This window comes from Trichoderma atroviride, chromosome 3 (assembly GCF_020647795.1).
Source record: "Trichoderma atroviride chromosome 3, complete sequence".
NCBI lineage: Eukaryota > Fungi > Ascomycota > Sordariomycetes > Hypocreales > Hypocreaceae > Trichoderma > Trichoderma atroviride.
Window position 1 is genome coordinate 2,988,520 of NC_089402.1, and position 24,732 is coordinate 3,013,251.

The 24,732-nt window shown below is 49.4% G+C and overlaps 9 protein-coding genes across 9 annotated transcripts; 2 read left to right on the plus strand and 7 right to left on the minus strand.

Annotated features, from left to right (window-relative positions):
* Positions 1-1,664: 1,664 nt before the first annotated feature.
* TrAtP1_006237 (uncharacterized protein) lies at positions 1,665-2,506 on the minus strand (the record flags this gene model as incomplete). The annotated part of the gene is made up of 2 exons (XM_014082865.2): positions 1,665-2,179; positions 2,494-2,506. The coding sequence occupies 2 exons, from the start codon at positions 2,504-2,506 to the stop codon at positions 1,665-1,667; spliced, it is 528 nt and encodes a 175-aa protein (XP_013938340.2).
* Positions 2,507-3,180: 674 nt separating this feature from the next.
* Positions 3,181-3,570, minus strand: TrAtP1_006238 (uncharacterized protein; the record flags this gene model as incomplete). The annotated part of the gene is made up of 1 exon (XM_066113031.1): positions 3,181-3,570. The coding sequence occupies one exon, from the start codon at positions 3,568-3,570 to the stop codon at positions 3,181-3,183; it is 390 nt and encodes a 129-aa protein (XP_065969117.1).
* Positions 3,571-10,317: 6,747 nt separating this feature from the next.
* TrAtP1_006239 (uncharacterized protein) lies at positions 10,318-12,852 on the minus strand. Its single transcript, XM_014082867.2, has 4 exons — positions 12,375-12,852; positions 12,099-12,266; positions 11,636-12,037; positions 10,318-11,389 (listed from the first exon to the last, which is right to left on the minus strand). The coding sequence occupies exons 1-4, from the start codon at positions 12,581-12,583 to the stop codon at positions 10,696-10,698; spliced, it is 1,473 nt and encodes a 490-aa protein (XP_013938342.1). The 5' UTR covers positions 12,584-12,852; the 3' UTR covers positions 10,318-10,695.
* Positions 12,853-14,089: 1,237 nt separating this feature from the next.
* TrAtP1_006240 (uncharacterized protein) lies at positions 14,090-14,530 on the minus strand (the record flags this gene model as incomplete). The annotated part of the gene is made up of 1 exon (XM_066113032.1): positions 14,090-14,530. One exon carries the CDS (start codon positions 14,528-14,530, stop codon positions 14,090-14,092), a length of 441 nt encoding a protein of 146 aa, XP_065969118.1.
* Positions 14,531-16,023: 1,493 nt separating this feature from the next.
* On the minus strand, positions 16,024-16,969 carry TrAtP1_006241 (uncharacterized protein; the record flags this gene model as incomplete). The annotated part of the gene is made up of 2 exons (XM_066113033.1): positions 16,024-16,656; positions 16,802-16,969. The coding sequence occupies 2 exons, from the start codon at positions 16,967-16,969 to the stop codon at positions 16,024-16,026; spliced, it is 801 nt and encodes a 266-aa protein (XP_065969119.1).
* Positions 16,970-17,324: 355 nt separating this feature from the next.
* On the plus strand, positions 17,325-18,132 carry TrAtP1_006242 (60S ribosomal protein uL15; the record flags this gene model as incomplete). The annotated part of the gene is made up of 4 exons (XM_014082869.2): positions 17,325-17,356; positions 17,511-17,619; positions 17,682-17,771; positions 17,914-18,132. The coding sequence occupies 4 exons, from the start codon at positions 17,325-17,327 to the stop codon at positions 18,130-18,132; spliced, it is 450 nt and encodes a 149-aa protein (XP_013938344.1).
* A 536-nt stretch (positions 18,133-18,668) lies between these two features.
* Positions 18,669-19,457, minus strand: TrAtP1_006243 (uncharacterized protein; the record flags this gene model as incomplete). Its single annotated transcript, XM_066113034.1, has 1 exon — positions 18,669-19,457. One exon carries the CDS (start codon positions 19,455-19,457, stop codon positions 18,669-18,671), a length of 789 nt encoding a protein of 262 aa, XP_065969120.1.
* Positions 19,458-19,639: 182 nt separating this feature from the next.
* Positions 19,640-20,154, minus strand: TrAtP1_006244 (uncharacterized protein; the record flags this gene model as incomplete). Its single annotated transcript, XM_014082870.2, has 2 exons — positions 19,640-19,794; positions 19,860-20,154. 2 exons carry the CDS (start codon positions 20,152-20,154, stop codon positions 19,640-19,642), a joined length of 450 nt encoding a protein of 149 aa, XP_013938345.2.
* Positions 20,155-20,483: 329 nt separating this feature from the next.
* Positions 20,484-24,685, plus strand: TrAtP1_006245 (uncharacterized protein). The gene is made up of 5 exons (XM_066113035.1): positions 20,484-20,948; positions 21,047-21,552; positions 21,609-21,874; positions 21,933-24,311; positions 24,380-24,685. The coding sequence occupies exons 1-5, from the start codon at positions 20,716-20,718 to the stop codon at positions 24,548-24,550; spliced, it is 3,555 nt and encodes a 1,184-aa protein (XP_065969121.1). The 5' UTR covers positions 20,484-20,715; the 3' UTR covers positions 24,551-24,685.
* The last annotated feature ends 47 nt before the right edge of the window (positions 24,686-24,732 follow it).

A 24,732-nucleotide genomic window follows, 5' to 3' on the forward strand; every position in this document is an offset into this window, starting at 1 on the left:
AAACAACAGTCCGAGGATTAACCCGGAATAGAAGAAAGAAGGCGGAAAAGATGCCGTATCTCGGGTTATTGATTGTTCCCGTCATGGGGAAAGGTACCCGATGCGATGTATACTTGGCATACCTGGTGTACTTGGCACTCACAATGGATTTCCAAGTGTCATCCGTTGCAGTGTCATATTCTGTATTGTCATTTGATTTCCAACGTCACTTGGCGTGCAGTGTTACTTGGTTCCCAGCATCATTGTGGCTCTCAGTGTCATTTGGTGTAACAGACGTAGCTTGGCCGTATGCCCCTTTACTCCACTCGAAGGATGAAAATCTTGTAGCCGTGATGTCTTTTCTCTTTCACTTAAATTGTCCATTTTCCAATCTTCTAGCTTTCGATTAGATCCTCGTTCTTCAGCAGCCTGAGAAGCCTCTTGCATGGCTTCTATCAATGGAAAATGCTTGGAATCAAGAGTCCACGGCAAAAGGGGCCTTTGTTACTTGCAAAACGGTTGTCGGTATAAGACAATGGCCATCTTAAAGCGTACATTCCAACGAGACTTTTATGGCAATACTTGCTAAAACTCGGACTTTCCTGTTTCTACTCTCTTCTATTGTCCTTTCTATCAGCTTGGAAGATAGAAAATTGGTCAACATAAGCATATCCATAGGATCAACTGCCTTGATTTGCTACACTATATATTTTGATAAGTATCATCATCCTCTCCTTCTGTCATTAGTACAACAATGTTATACCACACACCTATCCAGCCCCTATACAGACGGACACCCATGTACATGTAATATGGAGCACACCTACACACCACCTACCCCTTCAAGCCCTCAATCTTATACCAAGCCCCTCCTCTCCACGTGACATTGCTGGTTGCTATGATGAGGCGAAAGAAGTTGAAAACTTTCCATGATACATCTTGTTCATAATTAAGGAAGAGAATCGACATCGTCTGAGTGACCACGTGCACTTTCTTTTTTTTTTTCTTCTTGTTCTCGTTCTTGCCAAAGACACAGAGACACAGAGACACAGAGACACAGAGACACAGAGACACAGAGACACAGAGACACAGAGACACAGAGACACACAGAGAAATCTTTTGATTTTTTTCGATTTTGATCTATTTTTGTTTTCCTTTTCCTTTTTTTCCCTTTTCTCTTCTTTCTTCTGTATTTGTTGATGACTACCTGAGGCAGTCAATCAGTATTTCTATCTTTATAGGCACAAAGCCTATCGCGCTGACACTGCCTTGTCTTCTAGATGTGACGAGCTCGAGAAAAAGCACAATATGTACATATAGTTGGTATAGTTGAGCTTTTGCAAACTCAACTTTTACAAAAATCGAGAGAGCATGGTGGAATTGACAAAAGAAATCAAAGTGTTGTAGCACCATCTCCTCGAATCATTGATTTCAAATTCATTTTTCTTTTCCTTCGTAAGCAGCCATAAAACGTGAACCCCCCAAAACGCCAAAAGAGGACCCGTAAACCAAAGAGAACAAAATCTGTAGGCAAGCTGTTGTTGTGTCTATGTGCAATTGCAGGAGTACTCGCAGTCCTATGGCATTTGGGGTGCCTGATCCGCGTGGTATATAGTACATATAAACATGTGTAGAGAATAGAGAAAGTAGGGGGACAAGGAGAGCTGTAGAATACAGGCTGAGTCTCATCTCTTCTTCCCCAAGATCTCTCGTAGCGCCTCTACTTCGGCCTCGCGTCTTGCGAGCTTCAGTTTGAGGTCGTCACGCTCGCTGGTCACGTCGCTCAAGGCTCGCTCCAGGTCGGAGATCTGGTCGAGGCGCTTCTGCCTGTATTTTCGTGCCGCCATTGTGTTGCGGTGTCGCCTGATGGCTGCTTGCGCCTCGTCGCTGCCGGCATCAAAATCATCGCCGTCTGGTGATCGGGCAGCGCCGCGGTATTTTGAAACGGATCCTCCGCTGTGTGTGCTAGAGGGAGAGTCCTGGCGGTAATGATGCGGCGCTGGTGGCGAAGTCATGCCTGGCCCTGTTAAGCCGGCCATTGACTGTGCTGGCACATGGAAGAAGGCGGCGTTTGTAGCGTCGGCTGAGAACATGGGAATCGCCAAATTCAGCTTGTCTTGTTGGTGGTGCGGCATGACATGGTGCATGCTTGCGTCAAAGTGATACTGGTGATGGAGGTCTTGCGTTGTGAAGAAGTGGTCTGATGGCAGCATGTCCTCGATTAGCACTTGTTGCGGCCAGCATTGGGTATGACCTTGGGCTTCAGCCATGGTGAAGGAGGAGATGGTGAAGAGTAGAATAGACAAGGAAGAGCAAACAAGGCAACGAGCGCAATTGTCCAGTGGAACGCCCGCATGCGAGGAAGACGGCAACTCGCCACCTAATTATATACACGTATCCGAGGGTGGGCAGCCAGGTCGTACAAGTAAGGCGTGGCATAAGAGGACAATGCCACGCTAGGCAAGAAGGAAGCGAATTGAGGTGAAGAGAAGAGGGCTTGGGACAGAGACGCACCGCTAGGATCCATGCTGGCTGGCAGACAGCTTCAGGCTCGAGCAGGGGTGGGCAGAGTCGGTTATTGGCTCTGGGCTCTGGGCTCTGGGCTCTGGCGTGAGACGGATTGAGACGAGCACAACCAAAAAGACCTCGAGCGCAATGGTTGCAGGCGAATGCCGCCGGGGTTTGATCTCGGTTATGACGATGCCGAGAAATTGGCAAAATGCGGGCTGTCGTATGGAGTGAACCGGATTGTCAGTCTTGTTGCTGCGGTTTCAGCTCAGCTGCTATGAATCGTGTAGACAATCTGAGATGCAGCAGCGTGGTGTGGCGCACGGCCGGATTATACGCCACGTGCAGGAGACGATGGTGAGATAATAGTCGAGTCGAGTAGTTGCTCGTATGTGCAGTCGGGTCGATGGGCAATAGATGATAGATGGGTTTCCGTATTCAGCGCAGCACACTGGTGGTGATGCCTCGCCTTTTATGTATCTCGACGCCGCCAGCTCCATCACGAGCGCCGCCTTTTCGGCGTCCGCGTGGCTGTCATGCCGCAGCAATCTGTGTCGCCTCTTGTCTTTCCCCACGGAAGGATTCCGCCAGGCTGCCGAAGAGGAAAACCGTCTACTGTAGCAGGACGGATACACGTTCTGTGCTCTATTGCAGCGTCCACTGCCCGAAACACACACACGCCCCTGGCCCCAGTCACGGATCGAGGGCCACTTTTGCCGCTCCCGGGGCGTGCGCCGCAGACAGTGTCGTCGTACGGTACAGGTACAGCAAGTGGCTGGATTTGGGGCCCTGCAACTGTGTGTATGGCGGGTGGCCGATTTGCATGGATCCGGGCCTCGCTGCTACTTGTAGTAGCATCCAGCGCTCCGTCACGCATTGCAGACGATCAAATCGCTGATGATCAGTAGATGTATGTAGGTACCTTGGTTCATGTCGATGGCCGATGCCAATGGCCACAAGAGCGAGCATGGAACAGCCTGTCAGCAGCAAGCTGGCGCTCAGCTGCTGGGCGCTCAGCCGCCTCAGCGGGTTGACTATGTAAGCCGGAAGTCGATGCGATTTAGACGAAGAGTCCCTGGCCATTACGGCATGATCCGTATTGCGTTAGCCACGTGTATCTGTTGTCATATCGCTTGGACTTGTAGCAGCAGGAGTTGTGCCGTGCCCAGGTACAAGTAGATACATGTCTCTTGCGCCTCGCCGGGATCCACGACGAGCAACTGCGAAAGAGCCACGCAAGTCTCTGGACGAGGAAGGGTGCTGCCTAACTCCAACTATGCCTTGGGGCAGCTTAGTGCATAAGTCGAGTTCACAGGCACAGTCCGCAACAAGCCTGGCTAACACACCACTCGTATGTCCGATCTTCGCCTGGACGTCTAGATGAAGCGCCAGGAATGTGCAGTGCTGTATAAATGCTGTGGGGCATGTCGTTATACTCCAAGGGCCGTTCCGAATCCGAGCCGCGGCAGGGGTCAAAAATTTAAAATAACAAAAGGCAGAGGATAATGAAGTTGACACATAGGCCCAGTATTATACGCACACATGCCCTCAATATGCTCGTGCTTCTACATGTGTAGCGCAATTATACTGTACCATCTACAATTAATCAGTACACACTTGAGTGTGTGTATATACCTCTTCACCTTTCGGTCTCTATTTTTCCACCCCTCATCAGCAGCCATAAGGCTCAGTCTCCAGAGCATCTGGTTTATCCACCATATACCCCATGCCACAGGAACGCTCCCCCGGCTAGGGCTACCATATGCCCTCAAGGTCCTCCAGCGGCTGATCAGGCTAGACAGGCGGTCAGCCTGTAAATTATGCAGAGTTTGTCTGATTTGGCAATGATCAGCCGCTGCTAAGGCAGATCTGCCACCTATCCTAGTGCCAATTAACATGAGATAGTAGCCAGCGCCTAGTGCTAGTGCTGGTACGAAGTAGCAGAAGGATCAAGTTACGAGACTCTTAAAACACCAACACAACTCAATTTATTCTCCGAGCATCAACTTTATGTCAAGTTCACGTTTCTCATTCGTCTACTAGATACACGGTGGTAAAGTACTGCGTGGAAAAAACGCAAGTATCATACAGAGAGCTCAGTTCTATTCTGAAGTTTCCTCACGAGCCATTTACAAAGGCCTAGACAAAGGCCTAGTGCTATGACTCTAGGACAGCGCCACCTTGACGGCTTTAATGAGCTAATCTGATCCTTCTCGTCCTCGGAGTTTAATGATCGCTGCTTCCTAACTACATCCATCCAGTAGTGATTCGTAGTCGGCGCGTATTACCAGAAGCATCATATCGGTTCCATTGCGTACTTTGATCGTTTTTTCCTTTTTTTTTTTTTTTCTTCTCTATCTTGACAAAAACGAAGCTAACGGGATAGAAAATGGCGCGATTCTACTAAGCTATCTAGTGTCTACCAGGCCCAGGCATTAATCCCAACGATTCCATCTCCCCACCGTTGTTTAATTCCACTTACATCTAATTCCTTCATCCTGTCTTATCATAAGGGATACGTCAAGGATCGGTCAACAAGAAACACTTGACAAAGCCTGTTGGAAGCATTCAAAAGAATATAGCCAAAGGGCGTAAATTTGCTAATGGCAGAGTTCCTAGCAAGCAAACGAACCCTGAAATACTGTAGCACGGAGCCAGAAGTGTTGCCCATATCAGCCGTTATCGCGATCATCTACTACATGCAAATTTGATACGAATGCATCCTCTTGGCTGTAACACGGTAATAACTCGTACGGTATTATAAGCATCTGGCAACCAATCAGAGCTCTTAATCTATGCATATAAGTCCGACAACCTGGCTGGAATCCTCCTGCTCGGCGCTTCCCTTGCAAATTCTACTCCTCAAGGCCCGCACCTCCCGGCAAAATGCTATGCCGCATGCCTCCTCTTTTCATTCTGCCAATGGGAATCAGAGATAATGGCTTGGCAGATTGTGGAAACAAAAAGAGTGGCACGCTTATACCCAATTCACATAACAAAGTGGATTTGCTCTCGCTATTTTTCCTTCCGCCGCATGCTTGGGGTTTGGATTGGGGCTTTTTAAGATCTGTATCATGATTTTCACTCTTCTTTTCTCTGTCCTTTACTAAGACTGACCCGGGGATTAGTAAGATTACTAACCAGCCGAGCGTTAGCGAAATGACTTTGCTTTCGGCTTTCCTCTTCGATTCTATTTTAGCCTCGGCTTTCTTACTATCACGCCGATCTTACGACTGCGGCAAACTTCTGATCTATCACTGTCAGGAACATCATACAACGCTGATGGATTCATTCCAGAGAACATGGGGCATAGAGCAGATACGCTTTCTATAAAGCTTAAAGCTACATGGGATCATGTACTACTGGCTCAAATCAGCGAGAGCGAGAGGGTGGACAAACGAGATGAAGGAGACATGATGAACGAGATGCGAGACGGACGCCGGCAAGTGGTGGGCAGTGCTTACCGGCGCTACTACTACCTAATACCGGTTAGAACCATGCATGGAGACTTCTACTGAGGCTTCGACGCGATGCAAGGTGGCCGTCTGAAGTCTGAGGAGCAAGATCCTTGTCTAGCACAGTATCGGACCTTTCAACGTCGACGTGGAACCACTTCCTAGCGTCCGGTAGGGCTGGCAGCGAGGCCTGTGCCGGGGACGGAGGCCTGCCATCCGTCGGTTTACCTGGAACTCTCCTCGTACTTGCGGTATTTGTGCTGCTGTACTGTACAGTACTGATTGTACTCGTATACTAGTACTATTTGCGAAATAGCACAATCCAACCCGCGGAGTTGATCGTTTTAGTGTTGTTATAATGCAGGGATAACTCAAACCTTTCAACTGCCTCATACAGGCAGTTGTACTGTCGAAGCCACCTGTACTCTGAAATTGTTTGCGAACCACTGTCGACCTGGCGACCTGGAATCATTTTTTCCCACCCAAATTTTGAGTAGCCAAGGTGCAGATTATCATGCAACGTGCTCCAGCAAAAAGACGTAGCTCCCACTTACAGGGGCCCGCAAGCCAATCAGGTGTGCTCGTGCTTTTTGCACTCGTTGTACGAGTAGGAGGGATGAAAGAGAAAGAAAAAGAGGAATCTTATTTCGAATGCTGAGTGTGTTTGGAGCTACCTTACAACACCACTTCGAATCTATGGGTTATATGCGTCCTAGTATATCTGTGTTGTCACCTTTCCAACCTTGGAATGGGCATGTGTACATGTACCTACCTACATGTAGAGAGCTGATATGTGGGCATGAACTCTACGCACCCCCGCTTACAAAATACTTGTACGCCGGCTTTACTTGTAAGTCAGGGATAGTTGACAGGCACTAGTGCTGTATGGCGGAGCGCCCGAATATGTCTGGTGTTGAAGGTCTCATTACATCCACCACCTGATAACTGTGTCTAGGTGCTAAGCCTTTCGAGAGTCTGGGAGACGGCAAGCAGCTAGTCCACAGCCACATCACTATAGGGCTTGAGCTTATGGGCTGAGTTATGATGCTTACATACAAAGCCTTATTACATGTAGACTAAATAACTAGTGCTCTTGAAGCATGACTGTGTCAATATTGCTGAGGTTCAATATTGGTGACATAAGCTGCAACAAATCACTTTATCCGAGGGCTTCATTATGAAACACTTGAATGCCTAGATAATCGGTAAAAAACATCTTGGTACTCGTAATCAAGTAGGATTGTATAAGTGCTTGTGCTTGTAAGGCATCCCTACTAGGTATCCTTTTATAATACTACATGCACCTTTTGTACATTTAGTACCTGGTACATGCGTACAGTATATCGTTGACCCAAGGTACTCCATGTTATTGCAAGGGTTGTATTGCGTATATACATCGCTGTATCCATCGAATCACAGACAGCGCACGTGGTGCCCCGCGAGCAAACGTTAGAGGAATGACACAAAGACAGGATCTTACATTTAATCTGGTGGGTTTACATGCCGAGAAGGCGTTGACATAAACCCTGTGTTCCTACTCTTTACGAGTTTTGAAAACCGAATTATTGGTGCCATGACTCATGTGGCTTGCAAACAATCCAGGATGCTGGATTATACACTACACACTCATATAGCACACTCCGGCACACACCTCTCAGTGCCACGTTTAATTCAGCCCATTTGACTCTCGGGAATCTCTAGCGTTACCCTCTTATACGACGTCCTTTCCAGGCCTCCACTGCGATCTGCTTATGGCCTTGTGGCCTTGTGGCTAATAGGTGACAGACGGGGTAGCCGAAGACGCCACCGCACCGCACTATTATTCGATCTCGAACAAGGATGGTTCTGCATCTGGCCGTCAGCAAGATACGAGTCGTATTGCATATGCATGATGCTGCTGCAGAACAATGGGTGCCCAATCCAAATGGGGAACAGAGGGGTGGGAGGATGAGCGCTAGGGTGCTGCATCTCATCCAGATTGGATGTTGTTGTATCTCTTTGTGTGTGCGTATGTGCGTCTGTGTGTCTGAGATGACGGCTGAAGGATTTATCCAGACTGTACGGGAGAATCCAAAACAAGATGCAAGTATCCGTTCGCGGTAATGGCATGCCATATCGGTGACAATTACGTCCAGACATCGGTGGGGGGAGCATACTGGGCGTCTATTTCCTCGTTTCACGCCTATGTGACATTTCAGCCTGCTTCTTACTCGGAAATTATTCGAATCTCGGCCAATCATTTCATCTTTTGAGCATTCGCCCGGTCCAAACATAGCCTAGCACGGCTACAATTTTGCGAGGGCAACTTGCGCCAACCTAACGCACATAATACTCTTTGCTGCCCTTCCTATTTCGTTCGAAATACTGACTGAAGGAGGAAGAGAAACGGCCAAAGGGTTCATTCACACGCCAAAAGAGAAGCAAAACGACATACGATGCCAACAAAAAAAAACTGACCACGCAGATGCCTAATCTGCATGCGGGTAAACAAAGGTTGTCAACGCCTGAACGCCTCAATCCCTAAATGTCGCTCTTGATCCACAAAAGGCGGAAATACAGACTTGAGTCAACTTTCTTGAAAACTTTGATAAAAAAAATAAGGCACTCACAAGGATCCTGGTCGGTGATGTAACTGTTAGACTCCAAGTGCCTTATACTGAAAGTGTGCTCCATAGCACTATAACTGATCTCTACCTATGTCAGCCGTGCTATGTACAGTATTAATCCTCCCTAATCTGGGATATACTGCGCTACTGTACAAGCCCCCCCTTGCCCTTCCCAAAACGCAAACAGAAGCAGGTGGCCCCCCGTTTCTGGAACAACTAGGTAGTGCCTCCATTGCGGAGCAGTACCTATCACTGTCGATTGCACCGTATATAAGCCACGGCCCCCAGTTTATAAGGCTTCGACCCATGCAGTTTTGAAGACTTCAGCTACTGGAATACCCTTACTGTACTATTATAAAGCGCACCTCGCCGAGCCTGGATAAGCACTGGCCCTTCTACCATGCCTAGTACCAATAGGTGGTTTTCTCAATTTGTCGACTCTGTTGCCTTCCATAAGAGACTAGTTCAAGCCGCCATAGATCTGCCAAAACAGTTTTCTCTTCCCTCTTTAGAAGGTGGTAACAGTGGCAATTACTAAAGTTCTAACGGCAGTGGTCCCCGAGTAAAAGTTTTTGTCCGTGGAACTCATCCGTACAACAATATCCATGAGCCCCGGACAGTACCTATTACGAGTACCTAGATATAAGCAGCGCTGTGACATAATCACTGTTATTTAAGTAGGCGAAGCGGTGACAGAATCCAGGTGGACGCTGTCCCCTGCGAGCTCAGTGACCGCAGCCATGGCCAAACTCCCGTACATGTAAACTGCCTAGTACGTCGGCGTACGATCATAATGGAATCTCCACTCATCGCCAAGAGAAACTGATAATAATACGACAGCTCATCCCTGTTGATCTAATGTTTTAATAGGCTATCAATACTGGGATTCCCGGTCTCAATAGTACCGAAGCAAAAAAAAGGCGGCAGTTGGTTACATAAGGTACAACTAGCAGGTTAAACAGTGCCTTTACTTACGAAGCTGTTTATTGTCTGAAACCCGTAATTATAGTGCGATACAGAGCTGTTTTCTCCATTTCATCGTATTCATGTAGCTCCTTACGTAATCAAGTGACCCCCATTCACAGAGAACAAGCATCTGCGTAAACGTGCCGCCTCGTTGGAGACATTTGAACCTCGGTGAAAGCGTGAGATCCCCAAATTAATAGCCCAGTGAGCTAAGCCAATGGGCAATGGGTGTTTACGCCACGATAGTACATAGTCCGGGACATTGATTACTCCGTAACTCCTGGACAGGGGTATATCATCAGTGGAACTTAACTTCCCCTTGCAGCCTCGGAGCCGGATTGTTGCTCTGTCACTCCCGCATATCAAAGCAGAGAGAAGACTGTGAGTGGTACCGTTACAGCCATCTCACCCGGATCGTTGTGCAGATCCTGGGTACTATAAACGCCGAACGTCTCGGATAACACCGATTCTTTGTTCTCGTTGGTGCAATATGCAACTACCATATGGAGGATCGCCCACTTACACGCAACCCAATATAATGATCGACAGCTGTTGAGCATGCATCAGTAAGGCTCTCTTTGTTTTCCCGATAGATATCGGATCATAGGGATCTTTCATAATACTACCATCTTTACTGAGTAGACAATTACGTGATTCCATAGCAAGCCACCATGAGCTCTCTTGATCTGCCTAATTCCGAAGTTTCCAGCGATGCCATATATTAAGTTCCGCTTTCTTTAAATACTATTGCTGCATAATTTCCATGTATCATCTCTTTCTCCTCTATGCATGCGATCTGGTTTATTCAAGGTCATCTGAGCAAGAGGAGATGACACGGACTAATATTAGACAACCTAGTCAAAGCCAAGAGTTTACTGGGACTTGTTGTATTGCTAGCTATCCACGGAGCAATGAGCGGCCGCGAGCACTAGTTCTGACAAGACAAGCAGCTCCATCGCCCTGTCACATAGATCCGCGGCAACTTCCGTAAAGTCTCTTCTTACAGATCTAACACCCCGAAGACGGCACCGAAGTCCGGGACTTTGTACATACACAGACAACATACACGCGGAGTTGGCAGAATAGGGAGGTTGTGCGAGGTGAATGATTCTAGTACAGCCCCGTTTTAGTTTCCATCTAATCTAAAAAGTGTCTAAAAAGGCAGAATGGAGACGTCTCCATTACCTGCCCGTAAGCCGGATCTCGGCATAGCGAAGCGGCACGTAGAGCAACGAAGCCACGACAAACGCCATCTCAAAGCCAATATCGCCCGTTGTCTTCGCTATAGGGCCCTGCCACCAAACCTGGTCCATACACGGGACAACCATTCCAAAGCACAGGATGCCGCTCAGCAGAGCTGCAACGCCCAAGGGAAGCTTCTTCGCGTCGCTCCAGATGGCGTGGTCGTACGAGCTATAGTCTTGGCGACGGAACACAATGTGCTCCACGATGACGATTCCGACAAAAGCGGCGGACCAGTAGCCAATCAGAGACACAAAGTTCTCCAGACTCTCGAAGAAGTTGTCCACGGCGGTGATGGCCACGGCAATGATGATGGCGGTGATGACCACGGCAAACAGGTATCGGGGGACCTTGAACAGCCACGGGGCCAAGGTCTGGAAGTTGAGCGTGATTGCGTAAAACGTTCCACAGGTGTTTCCCAGCAGGGTGAGCGCCAGCACAACCACGATGAACTTGCCAAAGTTCCCCGCGCTGGACAGCATCGCGGCAAGGGCACCGCCGACGGAGTAGTTGTCAAATGCATCCTGCCACTCTGGGTTGTTGGGAATCGCCCCAGCAACGGCTGCTCCAAGGATCATGAGCAGCACGGTGGGCGTGAGGAGACCCCAGTAAGAGTAGGCAAAAACTCTCCATCTGTCGATCGTTAGAATCTTACGTGTCGTCTATATAACACTAGTGCTAGCGAGATAATATGCTGATTTCAGGGGAAAGGAAGGAATGGGGGGGGGGTTTACGGAGTAGCAGTAGGGCCTGTGCTCCTGATCTTATCTCTCCCCCCCTTTTCTCGGATTTGCCATCGATTCAGATGCATATTGTGGAGTGGGTGGTAACGGGAAATCGCACAAACGAAGGAGGTGCAGGGGGGGGTCAGCAACTTACGATGGAACCTTGGGATCAAAATAAGTGGTGAAGTCGCTCGCTAAAGCGGCCCAAGGAATTTGGTAGCTGGCGACGATCATGCCAAAGTTGAGGATATCTGCAGCCGTAGCCGGCTCCGCGGGGGTGGCTTGCTTCTTGAGGCCTGAGCCAGCGCAGCCAGTGGCAATGACGACGCTGATGATGGCCGGGATGAATGCGTACGTCTCGTATATATGCAGAATTCGAAAGCCGCAAAACGACACCAGCAGAGACAGCACTGCGATGATGATGATGCCTACGTTGATGCTGACACGCCCGTCTGAGATGGCAGAGATGCACTGTCCGCCGGTGATGCAGATGATGACAGTGAAGCCAGTCATGCTGGCCAAGTTGAGCAGCACCGGTAATGACACGATGTATCGGCTAAATATCCAATTAGTTACTGATCATCTCGTTAAGTGTCGTGGATCTCGGTTCATCTTACCCAAAGCTATAGCGAGCCTGTATCATCTGTCTCATGCCGGTCTTGGGACCCAAGATGGCAAGGAATGCCGGGGGTACAGTCGACAGCATGCAGAAAAACAGAATCACGAGAGATGAGTCCCTCAGGCTAAGATTATATGACAAGGGCCCCAGCATGCCAAAGGTGATGCTGCGAGAGGTTAGCAAGTCATTCGCCACATAGGATGATGTTATTCCGTATAAGTCACGGGTGCATATTCACAAAGAGCTATGCACCGTTGTAAACCCCAAGACTCACCCAAGGATGTTTGCATTAATGGAGAACCAGACGGTGAAGATGTTAAAGAACCGTGTTGAAGTGCGCTCTTCAGCTGGTACCGGCAGGATGCCTCGCTCCTCAATGCGGCCAGCTCGCAGCACCTTGTGGAGCAGCGACTCTTCATCGCTTTGATGGCCATCGTTGTCCCTGACTGGCACGGCCGTAGCCTCTACCTTATCCACCAACATCTGTGCGTTGCGTTGCGGGCACCGCTGAGTTGTCCAAAAGTCTTGTGGACTGTGTTTTGTTTTAATTAGAAAGTCTGTAAGCCGGCTCGTCTCTCCACGGGGAACAGAAAAAGCACCGGGGGTATCTCGAAGCGAGAAGAAAATCAAAAACAGTGCAGAAAAAGAGGGACGTCAAGAGCTGTCACACCACATCGCCCTTCCGGATCACCACGCAGGTATATTAATCAGGGCCAGATGCCAGATTCCGATGGAGTTGCAGTGAGTCAAGATTTTTGCCGCCCTTTGATAACTACTTACCTTATTTTCTCTTGGCCCCTCTCCGACCCGGCCCGGGGTAGGAACAAAATCTTTTCGCTTCCACGCGCAACTCAATCAACTAAATTAGGTCTAGGAGGCGTCCAAGAGGCGTCGAGAGCCAATCACGCGGTCGATGGCCAGGGACCGGCTCATGAGCGACCGGGCCGTCCATAAAAACCCTGCAGAAGCCCCTCCGCCACCAAGCAGGAACAGTATTAGTGTGTTTATGCTGCAGATACCGTTCAAGACTGTGTTGCAAGTTGCGTTGATATCTGCTCATATCGCAGTATGCGTCGAGGGGCAGCCAGAGCATGAAGCTTTTATATCACAGAGAATGTCTCATCACAGTAATAGGTACAGTCATACAAGCTGCTAGACATGATACTGATCGCCGTAATAAGAGCGTAAGCCCCTCCCTTTGGGTTACGTTACGCAGGGAATGTCTCACCAAAGAGAAACTGGGCAGTCATTCTGACGCGATGTTTCAATTCCATCTTCAAGCAGGATGATCCTCAATAGCGCAGAACTTGGAGAGAAATGAGACTCGTGAGAATTCTGACCATTTCAAAGGTCTGCTCTGAGCAGCAAGCAAGACATGCTAGTAAGTTTAGGCGGGATTAAGAATCGCTTTACCAGCCACGATCCAAAACCGGGGTCTGAAGCCATTGAACCTCTGTCTAAAAAGATAAACCCGGTATTCATGAGAATGAATAAATAATTGAAACCACATTTGGTGGTCTCCTGGCTGTGATATGACGAAAGGCGACAAATATTGAGCGAATTGCATGTATCCCGGGTAAGGCTTACAAGTGGTGGGGCTGGTGGCTTGAGACCAGAAATGACTGAGTGTATTAATACGGCAGTATGATACGGTAATACAATATTTGCGATACATATCAAAGTTTAGAAGATCTCAAAAAGGAAGAACAAAAGTCGACAGACTTATTATCTGAGAAACTAGTATCCAAGGTAGCGGCTTACAGTCCAAAGAGTATCTGACGCGAGTATACAAAGACACCACACAACCCAAATTAAGGATCAAAAGCAAAGTTAGTTGAACGCACCAGCTTATATTGATAAAGAAGTGTGACTAATATAATTATTGAAAGCCGAACGCCGGGAGTAAGATGGTTGCAATTCATTAGCCGTAGCATATACATGTGTACCGGAGACGTCCAAGGCTCGTTTTGCTCTCAGCTCTAGGTGATGCTATCTGCTTGCATTCTCTTGCGACTTTTTGCGAAAGAAACCTCCCAGCGCCCCCATTAGCGCACTAATTCCCTTTTCATGACTATCCTTTTCGAGGCCATCACGTATCCATCCTGGTAACTTGCCTCGAATACGGCCCGTACCATATCTTCGATCGACCAAGATGATCGCGGCATAATCTCCACGGTGTCGGATAGCCCGACCAATGCTTTGGTTAACGGCTCTCATGCAAGCGTTTTCGTAAAAGTCTCGCGCGGCCTGCTTCGCTTGCGCCGTCGCTTCGCTCTTACTCTGCCCTTCTTTGATAAGTCGCTCTTCGGTGGTGGACTCAATGTACTCAATCTTTGCCTTCCAGTCCGGCGATGCAATATTCGGGTATGGCAATCCAATGACAATTACGCAGCGCCCCAAGCGATCTGAAAAGTTGATTCCTTCTGACATCTTGCCGCCAACTACACTCAGCAGCAAAGCCCCCCGTGCGGGTATCCCCGGCTGCCCTGGCTCCCAAGATCATTTGTGAGTAGTCTCGCAACACATCGTCGCTGCTTTCGCCTTTCGTGTCCCTGTACACCATTTTTCGAAGCTGTAACCGGTCCCATATCGGATGGGAATTGCCACTTTGGGGCTGCTGCCAGATTTTTATTATTTCGTCAAGGTAGCTATAACTGGGGAAGAAAACGACTACACCATCCGGCACAATGTTGCAAACGTTCAATATTGATAGGCCTAGCTGGTTCATCATGTCTCGATTTCCTCGTTGTTTGAAACTAAACTCAAACGGCGGTGACCCGGGGTGACTTGAGGCCAGTGTCCACACACAGAGATTCTCCCGTGGGATCACATGCCCACAACTCAGTGACGTTACTTTTGTAGAATCGAGAGTGGGGAATAGTTGATCTTTGTAGTCTTGGAACGGTGACATGGTTCCGCCGGCCAAAATTACAGCTCTGGCGCTTGAAACAATTGAGGAGAAGGCGTGCGTTGGCGAGAGAAGTAGATATGTTAGCTTCACATCTGCTGCAGCTCCGTGAGTCTTTTGGTAAAAGATACGGCCTTCAGAGCTAAGATTGGTGAGAGCAATGAGGAAGGAGACGAGCGCATGTAAGACTGGAGATCCAGCCTTCAAGGGCCCGGATTTTTTACCCTCCTCATCGTTCTCTACGTGAGCGACGTAGCTCTCGATCTTGTATGCAAGTTTTGACTCTTGTATATACTGAATCAGTTCGTACACATTGATCTGGTCGATGCCTTTGTGCCTTGTTAGATCGTTTGGATCGACAATACCATGTTCATCCTGGAGACACATCGGTTAGCAGATTATCAACCAGAGGAACAACCGCCATTCTATAGCCATACCTTGAGCTTTAAAGCTCCTTCCAACCACTCAGTCAGGCCGTCAATAACCCTTCCGACTCTCCCCACGTTGACCCGATTTATGCCCTTTAGCTTTTTGCCAAATCGTTTGACATACACCCCAAGCATCTGGCGCCCTCTGCGAAGATCGCTCAACTGCAGCTCCGCAGCATGCACGTTCGATATCGCATCGAGAATATTATGCGCCTCGTCTATTATGACAACATTCCCTTCAAGCTTAATGCCCAGTGCCTCGCGGGCACTTTGTTGCAATAGAAGCGGGTAGGGGAGCGTGATAATTTCTGCTCCAGGTAGGACCCCTCGTGAGGCATAATAAGGACATACCGACAAAGACTTGCCTAGCTGATGGAGATCTTCGATATCTGGGAGTGTCGCCAAGGTGGAATCACGGAACTGGTGAGTTTGGCTAAGGAGTTCTTCTTTAGGTGCAAATGAGCATTTAGTGCTGGATCTCGCTTGTTGGAGTTCCGTGCAGCGATCATTGATGGCTTGGACGGACCCAAGGCGAGCGACCGAGGGATTGATACAGAGTTTTTGACGTGATGATAGTGGCAGCAGCTTCACAGGCTCTGTTGAGGGAATGTCTGATCCTTTGGCAACTGAAGTGGGTAAGGAGGATGGAAATACAGGACGGCGTAGTTCTGTAATAAATTGTGATAGTTGGGAATGGGTTCTGGATGTATAATAGATCTATCGTCTCTGGTTACTATGAGTAGGGATTGGATCAGCGCCAACACTCGTACCTTGATTTTCTCTTCGACGATCTCTTCGTCGCTATCCACTTGTTTAATGCGGCTTCCTAATCCGATCTTTTCAAGAATCTCTCGCGATTCTTTACTCAGACCAGATAAAGCATCCTCTTGATGCACATCGTGATCATCAGTATCCAACAACCATTCAGCATCCTCATCAACCGTAGTTTCTATCTTCGCACGAGTATCTTCCACTCGACGTCGTTTTCGGCTCCTTTCCTCCTGGGCTTTTTCTTTCAGTCTAAAGGATGCGAGCCGCTTTTCTCTATCTTCCCATTGCCTCAACAGCTCTCCTCTCTTGCGAGACAGGAGTTGCTCGACAACCCAAGATGGTTCATCTTTGTACGCCTCTCCTGCTTGTTCCAAGGCTACCTCCTGTTCAGTAGCTTTATGGTTTCGAAGCCAGGTCAAAGATGCGCATATTAATGAGAGAGATTTACCCTGATACAGCGATTAGCCTGTGCCGCCTGAGCTCAAACCATCACGAGCATGGTGATATCTTCTACTGTCTCCTATTTTGACCAAAAGAGAGACCTTTTTCAACATGCAGAATGGTTCAAATATCACACAGGAGTAATAGACATACAGTACCGGTTGGGCTTTCCAAAATCCCAACTTGTCCTTCTCCAGTCTGCAGAATCTGATACACTGTTCGCATAAACTGGTTCTGAACTGTGTACGGCGTGAATGGATGGTAAAAGTCAAGATTAGACAGTTCGTGCGCGATATTATCAACCTCCTCTGATGAAGTCATTTCGTCAAGTCTATTAAATTGCTACGCTTCTTCATCGCATCTCCTGTTGTTTCATACTGCAAAAGAGACGCGATACTCATTCGATTCGTTAGTAAGCGCGTTCATTGTTACGCGGGCGGTGTAACCGTCAATGGCGCTAAATCATTATCGGTGGGGCAGCTTTGCGATAACCAGATAACGGCTTATCGTGGCCAGCAAGCACACGCACAATTGGGCTTAGGGCTGTGCTGCCCTCTCGCCTAACAATTTTCCGGGGCCGTGCAGGGCCAAAGCCGCTGGCCGCAAAAACACCACCACCCACTTCCAGTCCTTCGACGCAACACATCGGAGAAGCGACAACACCACAACCGTCGCCATGCCTACCCGAACTTCGAAGACCCGCAAGCAGTACGTTGATGAGCCCGTCCGAATATGATTTTTATGATTCCTGAGTTGCTGGAGAACGAGTGTCACGCCGTCGTGGCGCCCGTTGAAGAGCGCATGCTGCAAGAGATTTCGCAACTTGAAGATGGGAGGCTAACAAATTGCTCTCGAATCACAGCCGCGGCCACGTTTCCCATGGAAAGGGTCGTGTAGGCAAGCACCGCAAGCATCCCGGTGGTCGTGGTCTGGCTGGTGGTCAGCACCACCACCGTACCAACATGGACAAGGTTCGAACGACATGATCTATCGAGAGGCGCCCCGAACATCATAACTGACCAATTTACGATAGTACCATCCTGGTTACTTCGGTAAGGTTGGTATGCGATACTTCCACAAGCAGCAAGCCCACTTCTGGAAGCCCATCATCAACCTCGACAAGGTACATACACTCTTCTCCCGCTAAGAATATTTTTTGGACCCTCGGAACACAGCAAAGAAGGACACGAGAGAGAACCCAAAATTATTCGGAGGCAACTTGTTCGATCAAGGGATCAATTGGCTAACGGATGGAATTTTTATAGCTGTGGTCACTCGTCCCCACTGAGACCCGCGATGCCTACGTCTCCGGCGAGAAGAAGGACACCGTCCCCGTCCTCGACCTTCTCCCTCTCGGCTACTCCAAGCTGCTCGGCAAGGGCCGCATCCCCGAAATCCCCCTGGTTGTCCGCGCAAGATGGGTCAGCAAGCTGGCTGAGCAGAAGATCAAGGAGGCTGGTGGTGTTGTAGAGCTGGTGGCATAAATGCATTACGCTGTGCTGGAGTAAGGCTTGTGGATTTGGAACCGGGTTTTTCAAACGGTGGAAAAATGGATCTTCGCCCCATGTATACCGAGACAAAGGTCTCTGGGGAGGGATTGGGCTGTTCGGCTACGAGCATTGCATCAGGGAACTCTATAACGGAGTTTTGTTTAACGAATGAAAAATCAAAAATTCGCCCATGCTCTGGATACTCGACTTCTGCTGTGCAAAATGAGTTAAGACTGGTGCGTCGGCATCAAAAGTCTCTGCGGGAGGGCTGATGATACTAAAGTGATGCGAGGAAAGAGATTGGGAGGAATTGTTACAACTAAGAATCTGGCCTCAGATTCAGCCATGGTCTAGCTCGCAGAGTTGATGTAATGCTCCAAAACGCCGATATCAGCCCCCATTATAGCATACATGATCTAGTACAGTACATGTTAACCCTTGCCTATCCCTAACTTCCATTGCTCGTGTCATCATGATAATCCCCTATGCATACGCTCGTAATTATTAGGTTATGCCAAGTCGGTAATCTTTCATGCAGGCAGCATGTCGACCTCGTCTTCATCAGTGGTTTCATGAGAAGCTAGTCCTATGTTTAGAAACTCGTGTTCCAGAGCCTCTTGTGCCGTGATTCGTCGGCTTGGGTCTAGTTCCATGCATCGTTCGAGGAATCGGATCGCAAGCTTCTCGTCAGTAGTCAAAGGCTTGTCCTCGGCCCTGCATGTGCTCCACAAGATAATCTTCTCCATAGTGAAGCCCTGCTGGCCAATCGTGGGAATAGTTGTCTCGAAGACACAGCCGTGCAGAAGCCCAGCTGCCTTCATCCGCCGCGATCCAAAGATTGTCGCAATCTCAATCATTGCCTCGACGTCATCAGCAGAGTTGAAGAAGGGGAACCGCTTTGACAAGATCGTGAGAAGTATGACGCCAGCAGACCAGATGTCGATTGCCGGGGTTTGCTCCGTACACTTGAACAGCACTTCAGGGGCGCGGAACCCTCGAGTACCCGCACGGTTGGCCCGCCGGGAGGGACGAGTATCTGATTTAGGGTAGCCCGGCTGTGTAGTCATCGATGTCTGTGCCCAGGCAGAGCTTGCCTGGCGATGTTTCCGCGTTTCTCTCGCCTCGTGACAGAGGCACGGTTTGTTATCTGTGCCCGCCCGTTCAGCCAATCCAAAGTCTACGAGGACGCCATGCTGGGTTGTCGGGTCGTAGAGAAAATTGGTTGGCTTAATGTCTCGATGTAGAATTTTATGCTCGTGCACGCTCTTGAGCGCAGTGAACAGTGAGCGAAGATATATGGCAATATCAGGGACTGTCATCTCCCTAAAGTACGCTCGAAAGTCGCCGTGGCGGAAATATGGAAGAATGGCAACAACCTGGTCGGTGTGACGAAAGGCCGTGATGAGAGGGCAGACAGATGCGCATTGTCGTAAATCGTGTAATAGCTCAAGCTCGTTGAGGATTCGGGCCGGGCTGGATGTGACGTAAATCTTCTTGATGGCTACATAACGCGTTCGCTTCCGCGGAGAGCGAGACCCATTCGAGCGGCCCTTGAGAGGGGGGGAGTCCATTTAGACAAGTCGTCTTCGTAGTCCCAGCTGTTGTCGTATCGATCGTAGTGGATGTCTTCGGCCTTGAAGACGGTAGAGAATGTGCCTAGCAAACAGGAACACGCTCTCAGCCCAAGGGGGTCTCGCCACACAGCCAACCAATTGACATACCTTCTCCGATGCGCTTGATCAGCTTATAGCGATCTCGAAAGCCGGGGAAATCTTCCTGTAGCCGGTCCATATCGGCCTGCACGCTGGATTCAACATGCTCGTCCTCGGAGCTCTCGTCTGCCTCTTCCTCTTCAATCACCTCTTCGACCACCTCTTCTTCTTCCGGCTCGCCAATGGTTGTGGCATCCTGGTCATTTATATCCTCCTCGTCAACCATGACCTCTGTATCTTCTGTTCTGGCATCTTCGTGGATGTCAAAGGTATCCTCCGCTGGCCGGTGCATAGCAGCCGCCATGGCAGCCACGGTCCCTGCGAGCAATCTGGATTTTAGGAAAAAGCGATAGCAGAGTGTATTTCAACCAGGAGAAAAGTAAAAAGAACCAGAGAGAAAACAACAGGAAAATACAGCGCAGAGGTGCAATTGGGTTTCGAGGCTATTCGGCCAAAAAAGCTTCAAAAAGCTGCGACTCAATGCAGGTCCTAAAGAAGTTGTTCTAGGGCAGTGTGGGGTGCTTTTTAGTGGCTTGAGGCAGCTTACAGAGCGCTTCCTTAGTGGTCGAAACGCGACCGCCCTGAGCTGATGGCGGGGCGGCTTTCTACAAAGCTGTCGCGTCGAGAAAATAAACAGAATTGGTTGCGGGATCAACCAGGCCCAAGATTCATCCCCCGCCATTTTGCCGCACAACAGACGCATCGAGCAGAGACGCAAGGCGCACCATTTTGACGCTGAGACACGGCGCAGTGCAGCCGGACGCTGAAATCACCAAGCAGGGGGGTCTCGACAGCTTCGTTTCCCGCCCAGGCTCGCCTCGATACCCAAGGGAGCCCCGCCATTGCGGCGCACAAATCGCCCATCATGGGGACCATCAGCTTCGATATCAACGATGCGCTGAAGCGCTACATGTCCGATCCGGCCACGATTCCCACGCCTGAAGCAGATGCCGCGCTGTTCGACTGCGAGAATGACCCCGAGGCGCTCACCAACCAGGTGATCAACCCGGTGTTGAATCCCATCATCGACGCGGTTGCGGACAACCCCGATGCCATCTTGCGAGCTGTCAACATGGACTCATTGCAGTTCTTACTCAAGTACGATTCCCATCATGCGAAAACGTTGGATATGCACGCAAAAAGTAATCAGATGAAACGAGCAAGAATGGGCTAATGAATGGTTTTTGGTGATATAGATATACGCCGTATTTACCAGCTCATGCGCTAAGCAAAGTGTTCGACTTGGTAATGAGCGGGCTGAGTGCCGAGACAGACGCAGTGCATAACGACATCGAGTCGCCCGACGAGCAAGAATCAGTAGAACATCACAAGCAACTATTAGAGATTTACGGATTCCTTATCCAGTGGACTATTGCAGCGGTCGAAACCAAGGCAGCGGAAAGGTCGTCTGCGGCGCCAGTCGCAAGAGGCCGAGGGAAGCCAAAGAAGGCTTCACAAAGGGACGATGCGTGGGATTCAGCCGCACAGCTTCAGGGCGCGCTGGAAGTCATGTGCAAAACTCTAAAGCTGAAACTGTCCAGAATCTTTCTGACGACGAGTGAGAGAGATACATTTATTGGGCTGCTGACCAGGCCGGTCTACATGATCCTGGAAAATGAACAACGGGTCAAGACCACGACTATCCGGATGCACTGCTTCAAAGTGCTGTGTATCGCGGTCAAGCATCACGGCCATGGCTACGGTATGTTCCGAACCAATCATAAAACATCTCTCTGCAGCTAGCTAACTTGACGACAGCCGCTCAAATCAACATTATTCAGAACCTGACATACTTTGAGCATCTATCCGAACCAATGGCGGAATTTCTTCATATCCTGGCCGAGACCTACGACTATCCTCAACTTACCGACGAAGTTTTGCGTGAAATTAGTAATAAAGAGTTCAACTCCAACGATAACCGAGGACCAAAGTCGGTGTCTGCATTCATCACTAAATTATCGGAACTTGCGCCAAGATTGGTAATTAAACAAATGACAATGCTAGCCAAACAGCTGGATAGTGAGGTAATTCTATCGCATATGGAACCAACAACGGAGTGAGTAGCAGCTGACAGCTCTCTAGTCATACACTCTTCGATGCGCTTTGATAGAAGTGTGCGGCAACATGATTGCCTATCTGAGCCGACAAGACGAGCGAAGCGAGAACCACAAGTCACAGCTGAATGCCTTCTTTGATGTCCTCGAGGAGCGATTTCTCGATATTAACCCATACTCACGATGCCGTACATTGCAAGTGTACATGAGGCTTTGCGAACTGGAGCAAAAATTTCCCAAGCGACGCCAAAAGGCCGCCGAACTAGCCTGCAGGAGCCTCGAAGACAGGAGCAGCAACGTGAGACGCAACGCCATTAAGCTATTGGGAACTCTTATCAAGACTCACCCGTTTACCGTCATGCACGGCGCTCAACTATCGCGGAAAGAATGGCAGGCCCGCTACGACAAGGTTGAAGAAGAGTTGAATGCTCTAAAGCCTCCTCCCGGTATGCCTGGTTTCGGAAACGCAGCAGATACGACGGTGGATAACAGCCTCCTCGATGAAGCTACCCAGCTGGGCTCTCCAGAGAAGCCTCAACAAATGACTGATCAAGAGAGGTTTGAGGCGGTCCAGAAGGCGCGAGAAGAAGCAGCTACAAGCGAAGCGATTGAGAAACTCACCCTGACTCGGCGATATTACAATGAAGCTCTCAAGTTCATCGACGTGTTACACGACGCCACTGGACTCGTCTGCCAGCTTCTTGGAGCCCGGAACAAGAGCGAGGTCATTGAAGCAATTGACTATTTCGAGGTTGGCGATGCCTACAATATTGAGCAGAACAAGGTTGGCATCCGCCGTATGCTGCGCCTGATTTGGACCAAGGGCAATAGCGACGAGGGTAAAGGCGTGCAAACCCACCTCATTGAGTGTTACAGGAGATTGTTCTTCGAAGCCCCGGATTCATTCAGCCCAAATGATGCCGCCAACTACATTGCACGTAATATGATCAGCTTAACGTTTGGAGCCACGCCTGCTGAATTGACTTCATTGGAGCAGTTGCTTGCCACAATGATGAAGGGCGGCGCGGTTCCTGAGATTGTAGTCACCAAGCTGTGGCAGGTATACGGTGTCCAGAAGCGAGAAATTTCCAAGACTCAGAGGCGAGGCGCCATCATCGTGCTTGGAATGCTTGCCACGGCCAACCCTGAGATTGCGGTCGGTGAAATCGAGACGATGCTCCGAACAGGCCTAGGATCGCTTGGACGCAATGACTTGCAACTAGCCAAGTATACTTGCATTGCTCTAAGGCGGATCAACCCCACAGGAAGGCAGGCCAAGGAGTCGAGTGCCAAGTTTTCACGGCTTCCAAACGATCATGCCGTCTGCTCACGGCTAGCAGCCATAACCGAAGTGCCCTCGAACAGTAACGAATGGTACGGGGTCGCAGAACAGGCAATCAACGCCGTCTACGCTCTGTCTAAGCATCCCGATATTCTCTGCTCAGCCATAATCCGGCGGAAAGCCAAACATGTGTTTGGTGGCGTCGGCTCACGGCCGACTTCGCGAGATGAGGATAAGATGGATGAATTCGCCGACCCTGTCTGGCCAGGCGCTACTCAAGCATCACCGAAAAAGTCCAACAGGCGTGATAATGCCATGTCTCTGCCCCAGCTCCTTTTCATCGTCGGCCATGTCGCCATTAAGCAAATTGTACACCTCGAACTTTGCGAATTAGATTTTAAGCGAAGAAAGCAGGAGAAGGAGAAGCAGGCGCCGGCAAAGACTGACAAGGACAAGGAGGATGCAAACGAGTTGGATCTCATTGGTGGCACTACAGAGGATGACTTTACAGAGGCAATGGCACACATCCGAGAGCGAGAGCTTCTCTTTGGACCGACGTCGCTCCTGGCAATGTTTGGGCCTCTTGTATCTGAGATTTGCGCAAACAACACAACTTACGCAGACAAGGATCTCCAGGCTGCGGCTACGCTGTGTCTTGCAAAGCTCATGTGCGTTTCTTCCGAATACTGCGAGGCCAATCTTCCCCTTCTCATCACAATTATGGAACGATCTCCCGACCCTACTGTTCGATCGAATGCCGTCATTGCGCTGGGTGACATGGCAGTTTGCTTCAACCATCTGATTGATGAGAATACGGATTTCTTGTATCGCCGCCTGGCAGATACAGACGTATCCGTAAAGCGGACCTGCTTGATGACGTTGACGTTTTTGATTCTGGCTGGTCAGGTCAAGGTCAAGGGTCAACTCGGCGAAATGGCCAAGTGTATGGAGGACGAAGATAGACGGATTGCCGATCTCGCAAAGATGTTCTTTACGGAGCTCAGCACCAAGGACAATGCGGTATACAACCATTTTGTGGACATGTTTAGCTTGCTGAGTGCTGGCAATATGGAGGAAGAGAGCTTCAAGCGCATCATTAGATTCCTGCTCGGATTTGTTGAAAAGGTACGGATAACTATGCTTCTATTCTGGCAAGGTTAACTTTATTGAGTGCTAACAAATGGCCTGCGCAGGACAAACACGCCAAACAGCTGGCTGAAAAGCTGGCGGCAAGACTGAATCGCTGCGAGACGGAGCGGCAGTGGAACGACGTTGCGTTTGCTTTGGGTTTGCTGCAGCATAAGAACGAGGAGATTACGAAACTAGTGTCTGAGGGTTTCAAGGTCGTGCAGGCCGCCGCTTGAGGGGTATCTTGACTGGGTGATTGAGGCGCATGTAGCGAGGGAGACATTATTTTACTGTATTTGTTTAATTTTAGATGGGCAGGTACTTGGCCTATGACGGATCATTTATGAATGCAACGCGGTTATGAAGTCTAGAATGTTGCAGCGCGGGATCTAATTCGTGTCTTCTAGGGTAGTTGCTA